The 20,879-nt window shown below is 56.2% G+C and overlaps 1 protein-coding gene across 2 annotated transcripts in view; it reads right to left on the bottom strand.

Moving 5' to 3' along the window:
- Positions 1 to 20,879, bottom strand: part of HSPG2 (heparan sulfate proteoglycan 2) — a 265,969-nt gene that overhangs the window by 174,413 nt on the left and 70,677 nt on the right. For both annotated transcript variants that reach the window (XM_069741877.1, XM_069741878.1), the window contains exons 2-3: positions 20,601 to 20,733; positions 18,435 to 18,527 (exon numbers count right to left, since the gene is read on the bottom strand). In XM_069741877.1, the coding sequence (XP_069597978.1) occupies positions 18,435 to 18,527; positions 20,601 to 20,733 (226 nt within the window). The remainder of the gene's footprint in view (positions 1 to 18,434; positions 18,528 to 20,600; positions 20,734 to 20,879) is intronic.

Genomic DNA, 20,879 nt, shown 5'->3' with positions numbered 1-20,879 from the left:
GGCCACCAAGGGGCGCTGCGGGATGTGGCCACCAGGGGGCGCTGCGGGATGTGGCCACCAGGGGGAGCTGCGGGATGTGGCCACCAGGGGGAGCTGCGGGATGTGGCCACCAAGAGGCCATGCATGATGTGGCCACCAAGGGGACGCTGCGGGATGTGGCCACCAGGGGGCGCTGCGGGATGTGGCCACCAGGGGGCGCTGCGGGATGTGGCCACCAGGGGGCGCTGCGGGATGTGGCCACCAGGGGGAGCTGCGGGATGTGGCCACCAGGGGGAGCTGCGGGATGTGGCCACCAAGAGGCCATGCATGATGTGGCCACCAGGGGACGCTGCGGGATGTGGCCACCAGGGGGCGCTGCGGGATGTGGCCACCAGGGGGCGCTGCGGGATGTGGCCACCAGGGGGTGCTGCGGGATGTGGCCACCAGGGGGAGCTGCGGGATGTGGCCACCAGGGGGAGCTGCGGGATGTGGCCACCAGGGGGCGCTGCGGGATGTGGCCACCAGGGGGCGCTGCGGGATGTGGCCACCAGGGGGAGCTGCGGGATGGGGCCACCAGGGGGCGCTGCGAGATGCGGCCACCAGGGGGCGCTGCGGGATGCGGCCACCAGGGGGCGCTGCGGGATGCGGCCACCAGGGGGCGCTGCGGGATGGGGCCACCAGGGGGAGCTGCGGGATGTGGCCACCAGGGGGAGCTGCGGGATGTGGCCACCAGGGGGAGCTGCGGGATGTGGCCACCAGGGGGCGCTGCGGGATGTGGCCACCAGGGGACGCTGCGGGATGTGGCCACCAGGGGACGCTGCGGGATGTGGCCACCAGGGGGCGCTGCGGGATGTGGCCACCAGGGGGCGCTGCGGGATGGGGCCACCAGGGGGAGCTGCGGGATGGGGCCACCAGGGGGAGCTGCGGGATGTGGCCACCAGGGGGCGCTGCGGGATGTGGCCACCAGGGGGCGCTGCGGGATGTGGCCACCAGGGGGCGCTGCGGGATGGGGCCACCAGGGGGAGCTGCGGGATGGGGCCACCAGGGGGAGCTGCGGGATGTGGCCACCAGGGGGCGCTGCGGGATGTGGCCACCAGGGGGAGCTGGGGGATGTGGCCACCAGGGGGAGCTGCGGGATGTGGCCACCAGGGGGCGCTGCGGGATGTGGCCACCAGGGGGCGCTGCGGGATGTGGCCACCAGGGGGCGCTGCGGGATGTGGCCACCAGGGGGCGCTGCGGGATGTGGCCACCAGGGGGCGCTGCGGGATGTGGCCACCAGGGGACGCTGCGGGATGTGGCCACCAGGGGGCGCTGCGGGATGTGGCCACCAGAGGGCGCTGCGGGATGTGGCCACCAGGGGACGCTGCGGGATGTGGCCACGAGGGGGCGCTGCGGGATGTGGCCACCAGGGGGCGCTGCGGGATGGGGCCACCAGGGGGCGCTGCGAGATGCGGCCACCAGGGGGCGCTGCGGGATGCGGCCACCAGGGGGCGCTGCGGGATGTGGCCACCAGGGGGCGCTGCATGTTGTGACCACCAGGGAGCGCTGCGGGATGTGGCCACCAGGGGGCGCTGCGGGATGTGGCCACCAGGGGGCGCTGCGGGATGTGGCCACTAGGGGAGGCTGCGGGATGTGACCACCAAGAGGCCATGCATGATGTGGCCACCAGGGGACGCTGCGGGATGTGGCCACCAGGGGGAGCTGCGGGATGTGGCCACCAAGGGGCGCTGCGGGATGTGGCCACCAGGGGGCGCTGCGGGATGTGGTCACCAGGGGGAGCTGTGGGATGTGACCACCAGGGGGAGCTGTGGGATGTGGCCACCAGGGGGAGCTGTGGGATGTGGCCACCAGGGGGAGCAGCGGGATGTGGCCACCAGGGGGAGCTGTGGGATGTGGCCACCAGGGGGAGCTGTGGGATGTGGCCACCAGGGGGAGCTGTGGGATGTGGCCACCAAGGGGCCATGCGGGATGTAGCCACCAGGGGGCGCTGCAGGTTGTGGCCACCAGGGGGCGCTGCAGGTTGTGGCCACCAAGGGGTCATGCAGGTTGTGGCCACCAGGGGGCGCTGCACTAATGTGGTGATACTGTATATGGAAGGATAACGGAGATTTCAGGGACAACGTGGTAATAATCATGAGACATTATACACATCATACCCGAGCTTCAGAAGCATCTACCCCACTGTACTGTACAGTTGTAGGGCCACACAGCCTCAATGTCAGGGATTATAGGGCCACACAGCCTCACGGTCAGGGATCATAGGGCCACACAGTGTCACAGTCAGGGATAATAGGGCCACACAGCCTCCAGGTCAGAATTCATCATCTTTCCCCCATCTCACGCGACCCCCCAACGAACCTATCCATTACAGTAAACGGCTGCCCACTCTCCCCAGTCCCACAAGCTCGCTGCCTCGGGGTAATCCTTGACGCTGATCTCTCCTTCAAACCACATATCCAAGCCCTTTCCACTTCCTGCCGCCTTCAACTCAAAAATATTTCACGGATCCGTACATTCCTCAACCAAGAATCTGCAAAGACCCTAGTGCATGCCCTCATCATCTCCCGCCTTGACTACTGCAACCTCCTGCTCTGTGGCCTCCCCTCTAACACGCTCGCACCCCTCCAATCTATTCTAAACTCTGCTGCCCGACTAATCCACCTGTCCCCCCGCTATTCCCCGGCCTCTCCCCTCTGTCAATCCCTGCACTGGCTCCCCATTACCCAGAGACTCCAGTACAAAACCCTAACCATGACGTACAAAGCCATCCACAACCTGTCTCCTCCATACATCTGTGACCTCGTCTCCCGGTACTTACCTACACGCAACCTCCGATCCTCACAAGATCTCCTACTCTACTCCCCTCTTATCTCCTCTTCCCACAATCGTATACAAGATTTCTCTCGCGTATCACCCCTACTCTGGAACTCTCTACCACAACATATCAGACTCTCGCCTACCATCGAAACCTTCAAAAAGAACCTGAAGACCCACCTCTTCCGACAAGCCTACAACCTGCAGTAACCACCGATCGACCAAACCGCTGCATGACCAGCTCTATCCTCACCTACTGTATCAGGGATCATGGGGCCACACAGCCTCACAATCAGGGATATTAGGGCCACACAGCCTCACGGTCAGGGATATTAGGGTCACACAGTCCCATGGTCAGGGATCATAGGGCCACACAGCCTCACGGTCAGGGATATTAGGGCCACACAGCCTCACGGTCAGGGATCATAGGGCCACACAGCCTCACGGTCAGGGATCACAGGGCCACACAGCCTCACGGTCAGGGATCATAGGGCCACACAGCCTCACGGTCAGGGATATTAGGGCCACACAGCCTCACGGTCAGGGATATTAGGGCCACACAGTCTCACGGTCAGGGATCATAGGGCCACACAGCCTCACGGTCAGGGATCACAGGGCCACACAGCCTCCCGGTCGGGGATATTAGGGCCACACAGCCTCCCGGTCAGGGATATTAGGGCCACACAGCCTCACAGTCAGGGATCATAGGGCCACACAGCCTCCCGGTCAGCGATATTAGGGCCACACAGCCTCGCGGTCAGGGATCATAGGGCCACACAGCCTCCCAGTCAGAGATCATAGGGCCACACAGCCTCACGGTCGGGGATATTAGGGCCACACAGCCTCACGGTCAGGGATCACAGGGCCACACAGCCTCCCGGTCGGGGATCATAGGGCCACACAGCCTCCCGGTCAGGGATATTAGGGCCACACAGCCTCCCGGTCAGCGATATTAGGGCCACACAGCCTCGCGGTCAGGGATATTAGGGCTACACAGCCTCACGGTCAGGGATATTAGGGCCACACAGCCTCACGGTCAGGGATATTAGGGCCACACAGCCTCCTGGTCAGGGATCACAGGGCCACACAGTCTCCCGGTCAGGGATATTAGGGCCACACAGCCTCCCGGTCAGGGATATTAGGGCCACACAGCCTCACAGTCAGGGATCACAGGGCCACACAGCCTCACGGTCAGGGATCACAGGGCCACACAGTGTCACATCAGGGATCATAGGGCTACCAGGGGCGGTAATGTTTGGGGGTATAAGGAGCTTTTGCCTGTTCCCCTTCCTCCCTGATACATTATGTGGACGCCGCCTCATTTAGCAGACATGACCCACAGATGACGGGCGGTGAAGATCGGGCCCCGAGGCTCGGCCCTCCCCACACTGAACATCTGTTCTGCCATTCTTATCTGGACATAGGGCCACAGGTCCACACAAAGCCCAAACTTCGCCCTGACACGTGATGGGGACGCGGGTATAAGGATGGAATGTGACAGCCGCCCACAGGAAACCACTGACAGCACCGGGCTGACCTGCCAGCGGCTGCACAGGGGGATGATGGACGAGCGCAGCTGTCAGGGAACATCCATCCATAGGGACAGAGTGATGGACGTGTACGAGGCCGACACAGCTGGAAACTGCTGGCCCGCGCGGCCCCTAGGGAGGATCGCTCATATGTATGGGGCTGGAGAAGAACGGTCCAGTGTGAACAACGCCCCTGTGACTGCGGGGTACACTGTGGATAGATCGCGTCTTCTCAGCACTCTGGGGGTAAATGGGCAGTGTTGTCGCCCGCTGGATCTCTCCTCTGCCCGGCCGCCGCCTCTACTGGCCGCAGTGTCCCTGCTCTGGTCTCGTTAGTTCATTGTTTAATGAGGTAAATTGGGCCGAGATCTGAACAGACGCTTCCCAGATATCCAGAGCCGGGAACCAGGTGTGCAGCGTCTGTGTAAGCGCAATATTGTCATAGTGTATGTACAGTCAGGCAGGGCAGGAGGCAGGGCAGGTGGCAGGCGACAGGGCAGGAGGCAGGCGACAGGGCAGGTGGCAGGCGACAAGACAGGAGGCAGGCAATAGGGAAGGTGACAAGGCAGGAGGCAGGTGAAAGGGCAGGTGACAAGGCAGGAGGCAAGGCAGGTGACAGGGTTGGAGGGAGGCAGGTGACAAGGCAGAAGGCAGGCGACAGGTCAGGTGACAAGGCAGGAGGCAGGGCAGGTGTCAGGCGACAGGGCAGGATGCAGGCAACAAGACAGGAGGCAGGCAATAGGGCAGGTGACAAGGCAGGAGATAGGCGACAGGGCAGGTGACAAGGCACGCAACAATGCAGGTGAAAGAGCTGGAGGCAGACGACAGGACAGGTGACAAGGCAGGAGGCAAGGCAGGTGACAGGTGACAAGGTTGAAGGCAGGTGACAGGGCAGGTGACAAGGCATGAGGCAGGGCAGGAGACAGGGCAGGTGACAAGGCAGGAGACAGGGCAGGTGACAAGGCAGGAGGCAGGGCAGGTACAAAGGAACGCAACAATGCAGGTGACAGAGCAGGGGGCAGGAGGCAGGCGACAAGACAGAAGGAAGGTAACAGGACAGGTGACAAGGCAAGAGGCAAGCAATAGGGCAGCTGACTAGGCAGGATGTAGGACAGGAGGCATTCGACAGGACAGAAGGCAGGCAATAGGGCATGTGACAAGGCAGGAGGCAGGGCAGGTGACAAGGCAGGAGGCAGATGACAGGACAGGTGACAAGGCAGGCGACAAGGCAGGTGACAAGGCAGGAGGGCAGGTGACAAGGCAGAAGACAGGCGACAGGGCATGTGACAAGGCAGGGGGCAGGTGACAGGGCAGGCGACAAGGGTGGAGGCAGGTGACAAGGCATGAGGCAATGCGACAGTGCAGATGACAAGGATGGAGGCAGGGGAAAGGAAGGTGACAAGGCAGGAGGCAAGCGATAAGGTAGCTGACAAGGCAGGCGATAGGGCAGCTGACAAGGCAGGATGCAGGACAGGAGGCAGGTGACATGGCAGGAGGCAGGCGACAGGGCAGGTGACAAGGCAGGAGGCAGGGCAGGTGACAAGGCAGGAGGCAGGGCAGGAGGCAGACGAGAGGACAGGTGACAAGGCAGGAGGCAGGGCAGGAGGCAGACGACAGGACAGGTGACAAGGCAGGAGGCAGGGCAGGTGACAGGGCAGGAGGCAGGTGACAAGGCAGGATGCAGGGCAGGTGACAAGGCAGGAGGCAGGGCAGGTGACAAGGCAGGAGGCAGGGCAGGTGACAAGGCAGGAGGCAGGGCAGGTGACAAGGCAGGAGGCAGGGCAGGTGACAAGGCAGAAGGCAGGGCAGGTGACAAGGCAGGATGCAGGGCAGGTGACAAGGCAGTAGGCAGGCGACAGAGCAGGAGGCAGGTTATAAGGCAGGAGGCAGGTGACAAGGCAGGCAACAGGGCAGGCGACAGAGCAGGTGACAGAGCAGATGACAAGGCAGGAAGCAGGAACAGGGCAGCTATGTGAGATTTTGAAACAACTAAACCTTGCGCTGTATAATGTATATTCCTTGTCTCTGCTTCATTTATGTCCTCGCTGCTGCTTTCTCTCACATTTCTATTTCTGTTTTAAATTTTCTGCACACTCTCTCCACACCAGTCCCCCTCTCCACACCAGTCCCTCTCTCCTCATGAGTCTCTCTCCACACCAGTCCCTCTCTCCACATCTGTTTCTCTCTCTCCACATCAGTCCCTCTCGCAACACCAGCCCCTCTCGCAACACCAGCCCCTCTCTCCACATCAGTGCCTCTCGCCACACCAGTCCCTCTCTCCACATCTGTTCCTCTCTCTCCACATCAGTCCCTCTCGCCACACTAGTCCCTGTCTACACACCGGTCCCTCTCTCCACACCAGTCCCTCTCTCCACATCAGTGCCTCTCGCCACACCAGCCCCTCTCTCCACATCAGTCCCTCTCGCCACATCAGTCCCTCTCGCCACATCAGTCCCTCTCGCCACATCAGTCCCTCTCTCCTCATGAGTCTCTCTCCACACCAGTCCCTCTCTCCACATCTGTTTCTCTCTCTCCACACCAGTCCCTCTCGCAACACCAGCCCCTCTCTCCACATCAGTGCCTCTCTCCACACATCAGTCCCTCTCGCCACACTAGTCCCTGTCTCCACACCAGTCCCTCTCTCCACATCAGTGCCTCTCGCCACACCAGCCCCTCTCTCCACATCAGTCCCTCTGGCTACATCAGTCCCTCTCGCCACATCAGTCCCTCTCGCCACATCAGGCTCTCTCGACACATCAGTCCCTTTCGCTCCACATCAGTCCCTCGCTCCACATCAGTCCCTCTCTCCACATCAGTCCCTCTCTCCACATCAGTCCCTCTCTCCACACCAGTCCCTCTCTCCACACCAGTCCCTCTCTCCACACCAGCCCCTCTCTCCACATCAGTCCCTCTCGCCACATCAGTCCCTCTCGCCACATCAGTCCCTCTCGCCACATCAGTCCCTCTCGCCACATCAGTCCCTCTCGCCACATCAGTCCCTCTCGCCACATCAGTCCCTCTCGCCACATCAGTCCCTCTCTCCTCATGAGTCTCTCTCCACACCAGTCCCTCTCTCCACATCTGTTTCTCTCTCTCCACACCAGTCCCTCTCGCAACACCAGCCCCTCTCTCCACATCAGTGCCTCTCTCCACATCTGTTCCTCTCTCTCCACATCAGTCCCTCTCGCCACACTAGTCCCTGTCTCCACACCAGTCCCTCTCTCCACATCAGTGCCTCTCGCCACATCAGTCCCTCTCGCCACATCAGTCCCTCTCGCCACATCAGTCCCTCTCTCCTCATGAGTCTCTCTCCACACCAGTCCCTCTCTCCACATCTGTTTCTCTCTCTCCACACCAGTCCCTCTCGCAACACCAGCCCCTCTCTCCACATCAGTGCCTCTCTCCACATCTGTTCCTCTCTCTCCACATCAGTCCCTCTCGCCACACTAGTCCCTGTCTCCACACCAGTCCCTCTCTCCACATCAGTCCCTCTCGCCACATCAGTCCCTCTCTCCTCATGAGTCTCTCTCCACACCAGTCCCTCTCTCCACATCTGTTTCTCTCTCTCCACACCAGTCCCTCTCGCAACACCAGCCCCTCTCTCCACATCAGTGCCTCTCTCCACATCTGTTCCTCTCTCTCCACATCAGTCCCTCTCGCCACACTAGTCCCTGTCTCCACACCAGTCCCTCTCTCCACATCAGTGCCTCTCGCCACATCAGTCCCTCTCGCCACATCAGTCCCTCTCGCCACATCAGTCCCTCTCTCCTCATGAGTCTCTCTCCACACCAGTCCCTCTCTCCACATCTGTTTCTCTCTCTCCACACCAGTCCCTCTCGCAACACCAGCCCCTCTCTCCACATCAGTGCCTCTCTCCACATCTGTTCCTCTCTCTCCACATCAGTCCCTCTCGCCACACTAGTCCCTGTCTCCACACCAGTCCCTCTCTCCACATCAGTCCCTCTCGCCACATCAGTCCCTCTCTCCTCATGAGTCTCTCTCCACACCAGTCCCTCTCTCCACATCTGTTTCTCTCTCTCCACACCAGTCCCTCTCGCAACACCAGCCCCTCTCTCCACATCAGTGCCTCTCTCCACATCTGTTCCTCTCTCTCCACATCAGTCCCTCTCGCCACACTAGTCCCTGTCTCCACACCAGTCCCTCTCTCCACATCAGTGCCTCTCGCCACACCAGCCCCTCTCTCCACATCAGTCCCTCTGGCTACATCAGTCCCTCTCGCCACATCAGTCCCTCTCGCCACATCAGGCTCTCTCGACACATCAGTCCCTTTCGCTCCACATCAGTCCCTCGCTCCACATCAGTCCCTCTCTCCACATCAGTCCCTCTCTTCACATCAGTCCCTCTCTCCACACCAGTCCCTCTCTCCACACCAGTCCCTCTCTCCACACCAGTCCCTCTCTCCACACCAGCCCCTCTCTCCACATCAGTCCCTCTCGCCACATCAGTCCCTCTCGCCACATCAGTCCCTCTCGCCACATCAGTCCCTCTCTCCTCATGAGTCTCTCTCCACACCAGTCCCTCTCTCCACATCTGTTTCTCTCTCTCCACACCAGTCCCTCTCGCAACACCAGCCCCTCTCTCCACATCAGTGCCTCTCTCCACATCTGTTCCTCTCTCTCCACATCAGTCCCTCTCGCCACACTAGTCCCTGTCTCCACACCAGTCCCTCTCTCCACATCAGTGCCTCTCGCCACACCAGCCCCTCTCTCCACATCAGTCCCTCTGGCTACATCAGTCCCTCTCTCCACACCAGTCCCTCTCTCCACATCAGTGCCTCTCGCCACACCAGCCCCTCTCGCCACATCAGTGCCTCTCGCCACACCAGCCCCTCTCTCCACACCAGTCCCTCTCTCCACATCAGTCCCTCTCGCAACACCAGCCCCTCTCGCAACACCAGCCCCTCTCTCCACATCAGCGCCTCTCTCCACATCAGTCCCTCTCGCCACACCAGTCCCTCTCTCCACACCAGTCCCTCTCGCCACACCAGCCCCTCTCTCCACATCAGTCCCTCTGGCTACATCAGTCCCTCTCGCCACATCAGTCCCTCTCGCCACATCAGGCTCTCTCGACACATCAGTCCCTTTCGCTCCACATCAGTCCCTCACTCCACATCAGTCCCTCACTCCACATCAGTCCCTCACTCCACATCAGTCCCTCACTCCACATCAGTCCCTCACTCCACATCAGTCCCTCACTCCACATCAGTCCCTCACTCCACATCAGTCCCTCACTCCACATCAGTCCCTCACTCCACATCAGTCCCTCACTCCACATCAGTCCCTCACTCCACATCAGTCCCTCACTCCACATCAGTCCCTCACTCCACATCAGTCCCTCACTCCACATCAGTCCCTCACTCCACATCAGTCCCTCACTCCACATCAGTCCCTCACTCCACATCAGTCCCTCACTCCACATCAGTCCCTCACTCCACATCAGTCCCTCACTCCACATCAGTCCCTCACTCCACATCAGTCCCTCACTCCACATCAGTCCCTCACTCCACATCAGTCCCTCACTCCACATCAGTCCCTCACTCCACATCAGTCCCTCACTCCACATCAGTCCCTCACTCCACATCAGTCCCTCACTCCACATCAGTCCCTCACTCCACATTAGTCCCTCTCTACTCCCCTCTACCGTGTTCAGCTCTCAGGCTCTGCTCACCTTTCTGAAACATTCAAATCCACCCATTCCCACGATACAGCGCACACAAAGCTCACACAAATTACTGAACCATCTACTCTGTATCTTTTTCCTCCTAATCTAGTTGCTGGCAACATCTCCCCTAACTCCATCACTTCATCCTCTAGTAAATATAACTCTCTTCCTTCACAAATGTGTGAGGAAAAAGTATGAGAAGGTGAAAAATGTAAGAGAAAGAATGCGGGGGCAAATGTGTGAGGAGACAATATGGGGGGATTTGAGGAGATAATATGGGAAGGGGGAATGTGTAAGGGGACATTATGGAGAGGGTGTTTGTAATGAAAACACACGAGAGTAGTTGGGGTATACGGATATCCCCCCGCCATCACCAATCTGTGACAGAACTCACACCGTCACAGCTCTCTGGCACCCCCTTACCGTAAGGTCAGTCAGGGAACAGCACTTAGGATAAGTACTCGTGGAGAGGCAGCCCTGTCACGTACTGGTTATCGGGGCACTCTCCAGTGAGGGCGGTATATATATCACCAGTCCTAGGCCAGAAATATATATATGCCACGATTCTCCAATAACACCAGAACGGTATGCTGCCACCCGTTCCTCGTTAGATATTATAAGCCCGGTCCGTTAATAAGCTTATATTGGGTCAGAAACCAACCCCAGGTAGCGTGTAAGTACTAGCCCAACTCACGGACGTGGGAAATCGGGTTTCAAGATAAAAGAGCGGCCCAAAATTTATTGATATTTAAATTGCCAAAAGGCGGACTAAACAATACAAATATATACAGAGTAATATACAGAGATTACAGCCAACAGTACTGATAAAAATTAGGGTACAGGTTGGGGATAGCAGCTGTATGTGTCACGTTACTGGTTCTTATCACTTGTGGATGAGGGAAGCTCTCGGATCCACAGGCTCCTTCTTAGTTTCTGGTCTGTCTCCACATGCAATGGGACATGGCTTACATGGCAGAACAAAGACAGCCACTGAAAGTGTGTAGCTAGCTTTAAACCCCTAGCTCGCCCCCTCCCATATTTGCCACCATTCCTCTGGGTTGGGCTGAATTCTCCTCCCTTGACCTCCTAGCCCAAATAATTCCCAATATCTAGGATGGGTCATAACTTCCTAGCGGGAGGTCCAAATGGGACGACTGACGTCTCAACAGGTTTGTTGGGGCTGGACCGATACGGAGAATCCAAACTTGGGTCGGCTAAGTGGTTCTGGAGAGCCAGTTTTGATTGCTCGGAATCCGGAACCGCTAGTTAAATATGATACACAGGGGTGCGTGCAGGAGGCTCCCATGGTTTTGGTGGTATATTGGACTTCACCCTGAGCTGCACGGTACTCTCATAGTTCACCTCTAGATATCGGTGACGCTCGGTCTGGAGTTTTCCCTTGATGCAAGCAGACTTGAACAAAAGACAGCAGGGGGTCTCAGCTCTGCTCCTCCCTGCATTCATTAACACGCGGCCTCTAAGTCTCTGGCCAAATGGTAAAGTTCAGAGATTTTAGGAATTGTGTACTTATCCCAAGGGTGGGGGCCACAATTCAGGAATGGAAAAAGATCTCTGGATAATCTATGGGGCCTGAATTCATGAATCCAAAATGGAGTCTCCCTCATAACTCACAGTGGTAAATGTGGGAGAAGACAGTATGAGGAAGGGGAAATGTGTGAGGAGCCAATATGGGGATGCAGGACTGTATGAGGAGACAGTATGGGGAGAGGATGGAAATGAGTGAGGAAACAGTATCAGAAGGAAAAAAAGGTAAGAGATAGAATGGGGGGCAAATGTGATAAAGGAAAATGGTCTGGAAAATGGAATAGAGGAGAACTAATATCAATAGTAGATAGACGAGAACTGATATCTATAGTGGATAGAGGAGAACGTCTCATATATATATATATATATATATATATATATATATATATATATATATATATATATATATATATATATATATATATATATATATATAATGTAAGCCCGCAAGGGCAGGGTCCTCGCCCCTCTGTATCAGTCAGTCATTGTTAGTTTGTTTACTGTATGTGATATTTGTAACTTGTATGTAACCCCTTCTCATGTACAGCACCATGGAATCAATGGTGCTATATAAATAAATAATATATATATATATATATATATCTCAAGCAAAAAAAGAAGGCAGCACTCCAACATCAGATAAAGGTGAAAAAAGGCTGTGAAGTTTATTTCAGACCCACATCTAGCGACGTTTCGGCCTTTCTGGCTTGAGAAAGGCTCAGTGCGAGCCGAAACGTCGCGAGATGTGGGTCTGAAATAAACTTCACAGCGTTTTTTCACCTTTATCTGATGTTGGAGTGCTGCCTTCTTTTTTTGCTTGATATATTACGTGGTTGGACTAGTGGATGTTCCTATCCAGGAGGCTTGGCACCCACCGGTGAGGATTGTGCTGCTCTCGTTTTTTTCTATCTATCTATCTATCTATCTATCTATCTATCTATATATATATATATATATATATATATATATATATATGTATATATATATACACACACACACACATACACATATATATATATATATATATATAATAGAGGAGAATGGCCTGATATATGTAAGGGATAGAGGAGATACCGCATCTATAGGGGATAGAGGAGAGTGGTCTGATATCTATAAGGGATAGAGGAGAACATCTGATATCTATAGGGGACAGAGGAGAGTGGTCTGATATCTATAGGGGATATAGGAGAACGTATGATATCTATAGGGGATAGAAGAGAACATATGATATCTGTAGGTGATAGAGGAGAATGTTATTATATCTATAGGGGATAGAGGAAAATTATCTGATATCTATAGGGGATAGAGGAGAACGTATGATATCTATAAGGGATAGAGGAGAGTGGTCTGATATCTATAGGGGATAGAGGAGAACGTATGATATCTATAGGGGATAGAGGAGAACATATGATATCTGTAGGTGATAGAGGAGAATGTTATGATATCTATAGGGGATAGAGGAAAATTATCTGATATCTATAGGGGATAGAGGAGAACGTATGATATCTATAAGGGATAGAGGAGAGTGGTCTGATATCTATAGGGGATAGAGGAGAACGTATGATATCTATAGGTGATAGAAGAGAGCGTCTGATATCTATAGGGGATAGAGGAGAGTGGTCTGATATCTATAGGGGATATAGGAGAATTATCTGATATCTATAGGGGATAGAGGAGAACGTATGATATCTATAGGGGATAGAGGAGAACGTATGATATCTATAGGGGATAGAGGAGAACGTATGATATCTATAGGGGATAGAGGAGAACATATGATATCTATAGGGGATAGAGGAGAACGTATGATATCTATAGGGGATAGAGGAGAACGTATGATATCTATAGGGGATAGAGGAGAACGTATGATATCTATAGGGGATAGAGGAGAACGTATGATATCTATAGGGGATAGAGGAGAATGTATGATATCTATAAGGGATAGAGGAGAACGTATGATATCTATAAGGTATAGAGAACGTATGATATCTATAGGGTATAGAGGAGAACATATGATATCTGTAGGGGATAGAGGAGAACGTATGATATCTATAGGGGATAGAGGAGAACGTATGATATCTATAGGGGATAGAGGAGAACGTATGATATCTATAGGGGGTAGAGGAGAACGTATGATATCTATAGGGGATAGAGGAGAACGTATGATATCTATAGGGGATAGAGGAGAACGTATGATATCTATAAGGGATAGAGGAGAACGTATGATATCTATAAGGTATAGAGGAGAGTGGCCTGATATCTATAAGGGATAGAGGAGAACGTATGATATCTATAGGGGATAGAGGAGAACATGATATCTGTAGGGGATAGAGGAGAACGTATGATATCTATAGGGGATAGAGGAGAATGTATGATATCTATAAGGGATAGAGGAGAGTGGCCTGATATCTATAGGGTATATAGGAGAACGGTCTGATATCTATAGGGGATAGAGGAGAATGTATGATATCTATAGGGTATATAGGAGAACGGTCTGATATCTATAGGGTTGGCTTTTATGCCGCCATCACGCTGCTTTCCTGGTGGCGCTTTGCCTGCTGGTTTAATTCTCCACGATGATCTTCGGCCACATAAATGCCGACACTTATCTCATGTATGAAACCAGCTGACCACCCCCCGAAAAGTCAGGAAACGCAGATGACAGATCCCTGTAGGTGGGGGGTCTCCTCAATCCTTCTCTTATCTTGTTATAAAGCACTGAAACGTTAAAAGGCAAATCAGGGGGTGCCCTAACTGTCAGGGGAGACGTGTCTGGGATAGAGAAGCTTCTGGAAAATGTGACAGTAAGTGGAGCCACCGCTATACATCACTCCAATCACACTGGAGATCAGGGGGTTAAGGTGGCCCCTGCATGATAAAAAGCCAATGGGAGAAAGCACAATGCCCCCATGTGCGGATGGATAGGAAACCCCCAAACCTGCCCAACGGCACACCTACACAACACCGGCCACTCAGTGGTTAACATGCAGAAAAAACAAGGGTGTGCAGACCAACAACATATGCAGCATGTCCCCTATGTACAGGACCCCCAACATGCACCCTCCTGAACACACCTATAGTATATGTGCTCCTCCAGTACAGGACCCCCAACAGGTATCCCCCTAATATAAATTCTCCCATTGTAGCTGGGGGCTCAAAGCACATAATTAGGGGGTCAGTGCGTGCAGAGAGCGGGGGACACACAACTCCAGTAGAACTTACTTAGGAACGGTTCTTGGTCCAGTTCAGAGACACTTATACCTGCAAGCTGCGGGGCTAATGGGGTCACCACCGACCCTGAGGAAGGTGAGAATGGGGGGATAGTAGGGAGCGGACAAGGGCAGAACGAAGGGGCAAACGAGAGCAACATGAGGGGGCGGATAAGGGCAGAACGAGGGGGCGGACAAGGGCAGAATGAGGGGGCGGACAAGAGCAACACGAGGGAGCGGACAAGGGCAGAACGAGGGGGCGGACAAGGGCAGAACAAGGGGGCCGACAAGAGCAACACGAGGGGGCGGACAAGGGCAGAACGAGGGGGCGGACAAGGGCAGAACGAGGGGGCGGACAAGAGCAACACGAGGGGGCGGACAAGGGCAGAACAAGGGGTGGACAAGAGCAACACAAGGGGGCGGACAAGGGCAGAATGAGGGGCCGGACAAGGGCAGAACGAGGGGGCGGACAAGAGCAACACGAGGGAGCGGACAAGGGCAGAACAAGGGGTGGACAAGAGCAACACGAGGGGGCGGACAAGGGCAGAATGAGGGGCCGGACAAGGGCAGAACGAGGGGGCGGACAAGGGCAGAACGAGGGGGCGGACAAGAGCAACACGAGGGGGCGGACAAGGGCAGAACAAGGGGTGGACAAGAGCAACACGAGGGGGCGGACAAGGGCAGAATGAGGGGCCGGACAAGGGCAGAACGAGGGGGCGGACAAGAGCAACACGAGGGAGCGGACAAGGGCAGAACGAGGGGGCGGACAAGGGCAGAACAAGGGGGCCGACAAGAGCAACACGAGGGGGCGGACAAGGGCAGAACGAGGGGGCGGACAAGGGCAGAACGAGGGGGCGGACAAGAGCAACACGAGGGGGCGGACAAGGGCAGAACAAGGGGTGGACAAAAGCAACACGAGGGGGCGGACAAGGGCAGAATGAGGGGCCGGACAAGGGCAGAACGAGGGGGCGGACAAGAGCAACACGAGGGGGCGGACAAGGGCAGAACGAGGGGGCGGACAAGAGCAACACGAGGGGGCGGACAAGGGCAGAACGAGGGGGCGGACAAGGGCAGAACGAGGGGCCGGACAAGAGCAACACGAGGGGGCGGACAAGGGCAGAACGAGGGGGCGGACAAGAGCAACACGAGGGGGCGGACAAGGGCAGAACGAGGGGGCGGACAAGAGCAACACGAGGGGGCGGACAAGTGAAGAACGAGGGGGTGGACAAGAGCAACACGAGGGGGCGGACAAGGGCAGAACGAGGGGGCGGACAAGAGCAACATGAGGGGGCGGACAAGTGAAGAACGAGGGGGTGGACAAGAGCAACACGAGGGGGCGGACAAGGGCAGAACGAGGGGTGGACAAGAGCAACACGAGGGGGCGGACAAGGGCAGAACGAGGGGGCGGACAAGAGCAACACGAGGGGGCGGACAAGGGCAGAACGAGGGGGTGGACAAGGGCAGAACGAGGGGGCGAACAAGGGCAGAACAAGGGGGCGGACAAGAGCAACACGAGGGGGCGGACAAGTGCAGAACGAGAGGGCGAACAAGAGCAACACAGGTGCAATCAAGGAGAGGATGAGGGGGAGGATAATGACAGCACGAGAGGGGGGATAAGGGCAGCACGAGAGAGGGGACAAGGGCAACACAAGGGGGAGGACAGGGGCAGCACAAGAGGGGGAACAAAGGCAACACGAGGGGGAGGACAAGGGCAACACGAGGGGGAGGACAGGGGCAGCACAAGAGGGGGAACAAAGGCAACACGAGGGGGAGGACAAGGGCAACACGAGAGGGGGGACAAGGGCAACACGAGGGGCGATCAAGGAGCGCACGAAGGGGAGGACAAGGGCAGCATGAGGAAGTGGACAAGACCAACACGAGGGGGCGGACAGGGAGAGCGCGAGGGGGTGGACAAGGGCAGCACGAGAGGGGGAGCAAAGGCATCACGAGAAAGCGGACAAGAGCACCACGAGGGGGCGGACAAGGAGAGCGCGAGGGGGCGGACAAGAAGAGCGCAAAAGGGCAAACAAGGAGAGCGCAAGTGGCGGACAAGGAGAGCGCGAGCGGGCGGACAAAAAGAGCGCGAGGGGGCGGACAAAGAGCGCGAGGGGGCGGACAAAGAGCGCGAGGGGGCGGACAAGGAGAGGGCAAAAAGGCGGACAAGGAGAGGGCGAGGAGGCGGACAAGAGCGCACGAGGGGGCGGACAAGAAGAGCGCGAGGGGGCGGACAAGGAGAGGGCGTAGGGGAGGACAAAGAGCGCGAGGGGGCAGATAAGGAGAGCGCGAGGGGCAGACGAAAAGAGCGCGAGGGGGTGGACAAAAGGACCGCGAGAAGGTGGACAAAAGGACCGCGAGGGGGCGGAAAAAAGGAGCGTGAAGGGGCGGACAAAAGGAGAGCGAGGGGGGCAGAAAAAAGGAGAGCGAGAGGGGCAGACAAAAGGAGCGCGAGGGGGCAGACAAAAGGAGCGCGAGGGGGCAGACAAAAGGAGAGCGAGGGGAGCGGACAAAAGGAGCGCAAGGGGGTGGAAGCAAGGGGAACATAGGATGAGTGAACAAGGAAAAAATGGGGGGACAATGGTAGCATGGAGGAAAGATGAGAGAATGGGATGGCAGAAGCAAGGAGAGGAATGGGGTAATAAAGGGAAGCATGTAGGGAATGAGGGGAGAATGGGGGAAAGAAGGAAAAAATAGTTGATGTGAATCTCAAGATAATATATTTGTGCTCCTGTATCCTGGCCTATAGCTTCTCTATGTCAGCACAATGCATGCTGGGAAGTCTACAGACACCAGTAATTCCCAGAGACACTTAGACCCTATAGAGCCTACACACCCTCAGATCTTACAGAGTTCATTTGTCCTACACCATGTGCTGCATCTCCAGCAGAGGAGCCATCTGGCGTCCATTACCCCATCATTCCTCACACATCATCCTGTCATTACTCCAAAAACATCTGGAGAACTCGCACCATCTCAGATCCACGAGTTGCGTGTCATCATGGGGCGCTGTAGCCATTACTACAGGCACAGGGCGCTCACACATAGTGCTGGGGCCATCACTATTACAGGGGCGTGGGGGACGCCCCCAACATACGGGCACCGGGGCCAAGTCCTGACATATAATAATAATAATCTTTATTTATATAGCGCCAACATATTCCGCAGCTCTTAACAGTTTCAAACACAAAAGTCATAAGTAACAACGTTAACAATACAATAATTAAAGCAAAATAAGCCGCCCCTGCTCGTGAGAGCTTACAATCTACAATGAGGTGGGGGAGATGCACGACATATGGGCGTGATGGCCTGTCCCGACATACAGTCGCAGGGGACATCCTCAACATAGGGCACCGTGGCCTAGCCCCGACACACAGGCGCGGGGGCTAGTCCCCAACTTATGGACACAGTGTTCAAGCCCCGACATACGGGCGCAGGGGCCAGTTCCCAATATACGGGCATGGGGAACATCCCAAACATACAGGCGCCAGAGCCAAACACCGACACACAGGTGCGGGGTCCAGTCCCTGACACACAGGCGCGGGAGCCAGTTCCTGACATACGGGCACCAGAGCCAAGCCCCGATACACCGCCAAGGGGGTCAGCCCCCGACATACGAGTGCGGGGGAATGCATGTGTGGGGATCCAACCCCACTCATTGCCGTTGAGCATGCACCATCCTCACCTGTAAAGAAGGAGGCAACAGTTGAGGACAATATAGTTGTGGTTCCTTCTGTCACCAGGATGCCGCTGCCAATCTCACTGCTGCCCCGGTCATCTGAAATGAGATGGAGTCCACTTGTAAGAACTCTGGCTCACAATAGGGGGAGCCACACATGGATGGCGGAGAACCACACACATGAGGCGGGGAACCACACACGAGGCGGGGAACCACACACGGGAGGCGGGGAACCACACACGGGAGGCGGGGAACCACACACGGGAGGCGGGGAACCACACACGGGAGGCGGGGAATCACACACGGGAGGCGGGGAACCACACACGGGAGGCGGGGAACCACACACGGGAGGCGGGGAACCACACACGGGAGGCGGGGAACCACACACGGGAGGCGGGGAACCACACACGGGAGGCGGGGAACCACACACGGGAGGCGGGGAACCACACACGGGAGGCGGGGAACCACACACGGGAGGCGGGGAACCACACACGGGAGGCGGGGAACCACACACGGGAGGCGGGGAACCACACACGGAAGGCGGGGAGCCACATCACATACAGGAGGTTGGGAGGCGGGGAACCACACACGGGAGGTGGGGAGCCACATCACATACAGGAGGTTGGGAGGCACACATGCATCCCCCTGAGCATAAACTATAATAATACAGGACAATTCTATGGCTGTCGCTGTGGTATGCATAGCACATCTGTATGGCAAAGGAGAATAGAGGGCACATCCAGAGGACAAAGTTCACCCCAGGGGAAACTCATAACACATACACTCAGAGAGAAAAGTCTATGCTTCAGACGGTACCAAATCACATACAGACACCACTGCTGCCACACCGATGGACACTGCCTCCGACCACAGCCATAATGGGCAACATGTCAACACCCTTCCTGACAAACCACAACCTGGAGGGTTAATACTCAACATGTCTCCCATACCCACAGCAAGTAACAGGTTAATGTAGACACCAATCCTGGAGGTGAAAGTACAGTGGCTGAAACAGACAGCGAGGAGCAAGAGACGGAGAGCAAAAGCTGGAGAGCAAGCGCAGAACAGCAAGAGCCAGAGAGCAAGAGCCGGACAGCAAGAGCCGGACAGCAAGAGCCGGACAGCAAGAGCCGGACAGCAAGAGCCGGACAGCAAGAGCCAGACAGCAAGAGCCAGACAGCAAGAGCCAGACAGCAAGAGCCAGACAGCAAGAGCCGGACAGAAAGAGCCAAACAGCAAGAGCCAAACAGCAAGAGCCGGAAGAGCAAGAGCCGGAAGAGCAAGAGCCGGAAGAGCAAGAGCCGGAAGAGCAAGAGCCGGAAGAGCAAGAGCCGGAAGAGCAAGAGCCGGAAGAGCAAGAGCCGGAAGAGCAAGAGCCGGAAGAGCAAGAGCCGGAAGAGCAAGAGCCGGAAGAGCAAGAGCCGGAAGAGCAAGAGCCAGACAGCAAGAGCCAGACAGCAAGAGCCGGACAGCAAGAGCCGGACAGAAAGAGCCAAACAGCAAGAGCCAAACAGCAAGAGCCGGACAAAAAGAGCCTGACAGCAAGAGCCAGAGAGCAAGAGCCGGAAGAGCAAGAGCCGGAAGAGCAAGAGCCGGAAGAGCAAGAGCCGGAAGAGCAAGAGCCAGACAGCAAGAGCCGGAGAGCAAGAGCCGGAGAGCAAGAGCCGGAGAGCAAGAGCAGGATAGCAAAAGCAGGAGAGCAAAAGCAGGAGTGCAATAGCAGGAGAGCAAGAGCAGGAGAGCAAGAGCAGGAGAGCAAGAGCAGGAGAGCAAGAGCAGGAGAGCAAGAGCAGGAGAGCAAGAGCCAAACAGCAAGAGCCAAACAGCAAGAGCCAAACAGCAAGAGCCAAACAGCAAGAGCCAAACAGCAAGAGCCAAACAGCAAGAGCCAAACAGCAAGAGCCAAACAGCAAGAGCCAAACAGCAAGAGCCAGACAGCAAGAGCCAGACAGCAAGAGCCAGACAGCAAGAGCCAGACAGCAAGAGCCAGACAGCAAGAGACAGAGAATATTGCCCGGCCTGAGACAAGCTATCACAAAGGCCGTATACAGGGCAGGCGGTGATTACACAGCAGTATACAGAGCAGGCGGTGATTACACGGCCGTATACAGGGCAGGCGGTGATTACACAGCAGTATACAGGGCAGGTACGTGTAGAATATATAGTTTCTACCTCCAGATGCTCCGTCTGCCATGAAGTCCTCGTCGTCTCCCAGGTCTCCATATTCCCACTTGTGTCCCGGTCGCGTCTCTGCCTCATTCTCAGGAAAATACACTTCATCCAAAACTCTGGAACAGCAAGAAACCTGCAAGACACCAGGGAAATCCATCACCAAAACTATCACACAGTAATGAGGGCGGTATACAGGGCAGGGTCAGGTGTGGAGGGCGGTATACAGGGGAGGGTCAGGTGTGGAGGGCGGTATGCTGGGCAGGGTTAGGTGTGGAGGAC

Source organism: Ranitomeya imitator, chromosome 10 (assembly GCF_032444005.1).
Source record: "Ranitomeya imitator isolate aRanImi1 chromosome 10, aRanImi1.pri, whole genome shotgun sequence".
NCBI classification, from domain to species: domain Eukaryota; kingdom Metazoa; phylum Chordata; class Amphibia; order Anura; family Dendrobatidae; genus Ranitomeya; species Ranitomeya imitator.
The sequence above is the reverse complement of the archived record's forward strand: the minus strand, read 5'-3'. Positions and strand labels throughout refer to the sequence as shown.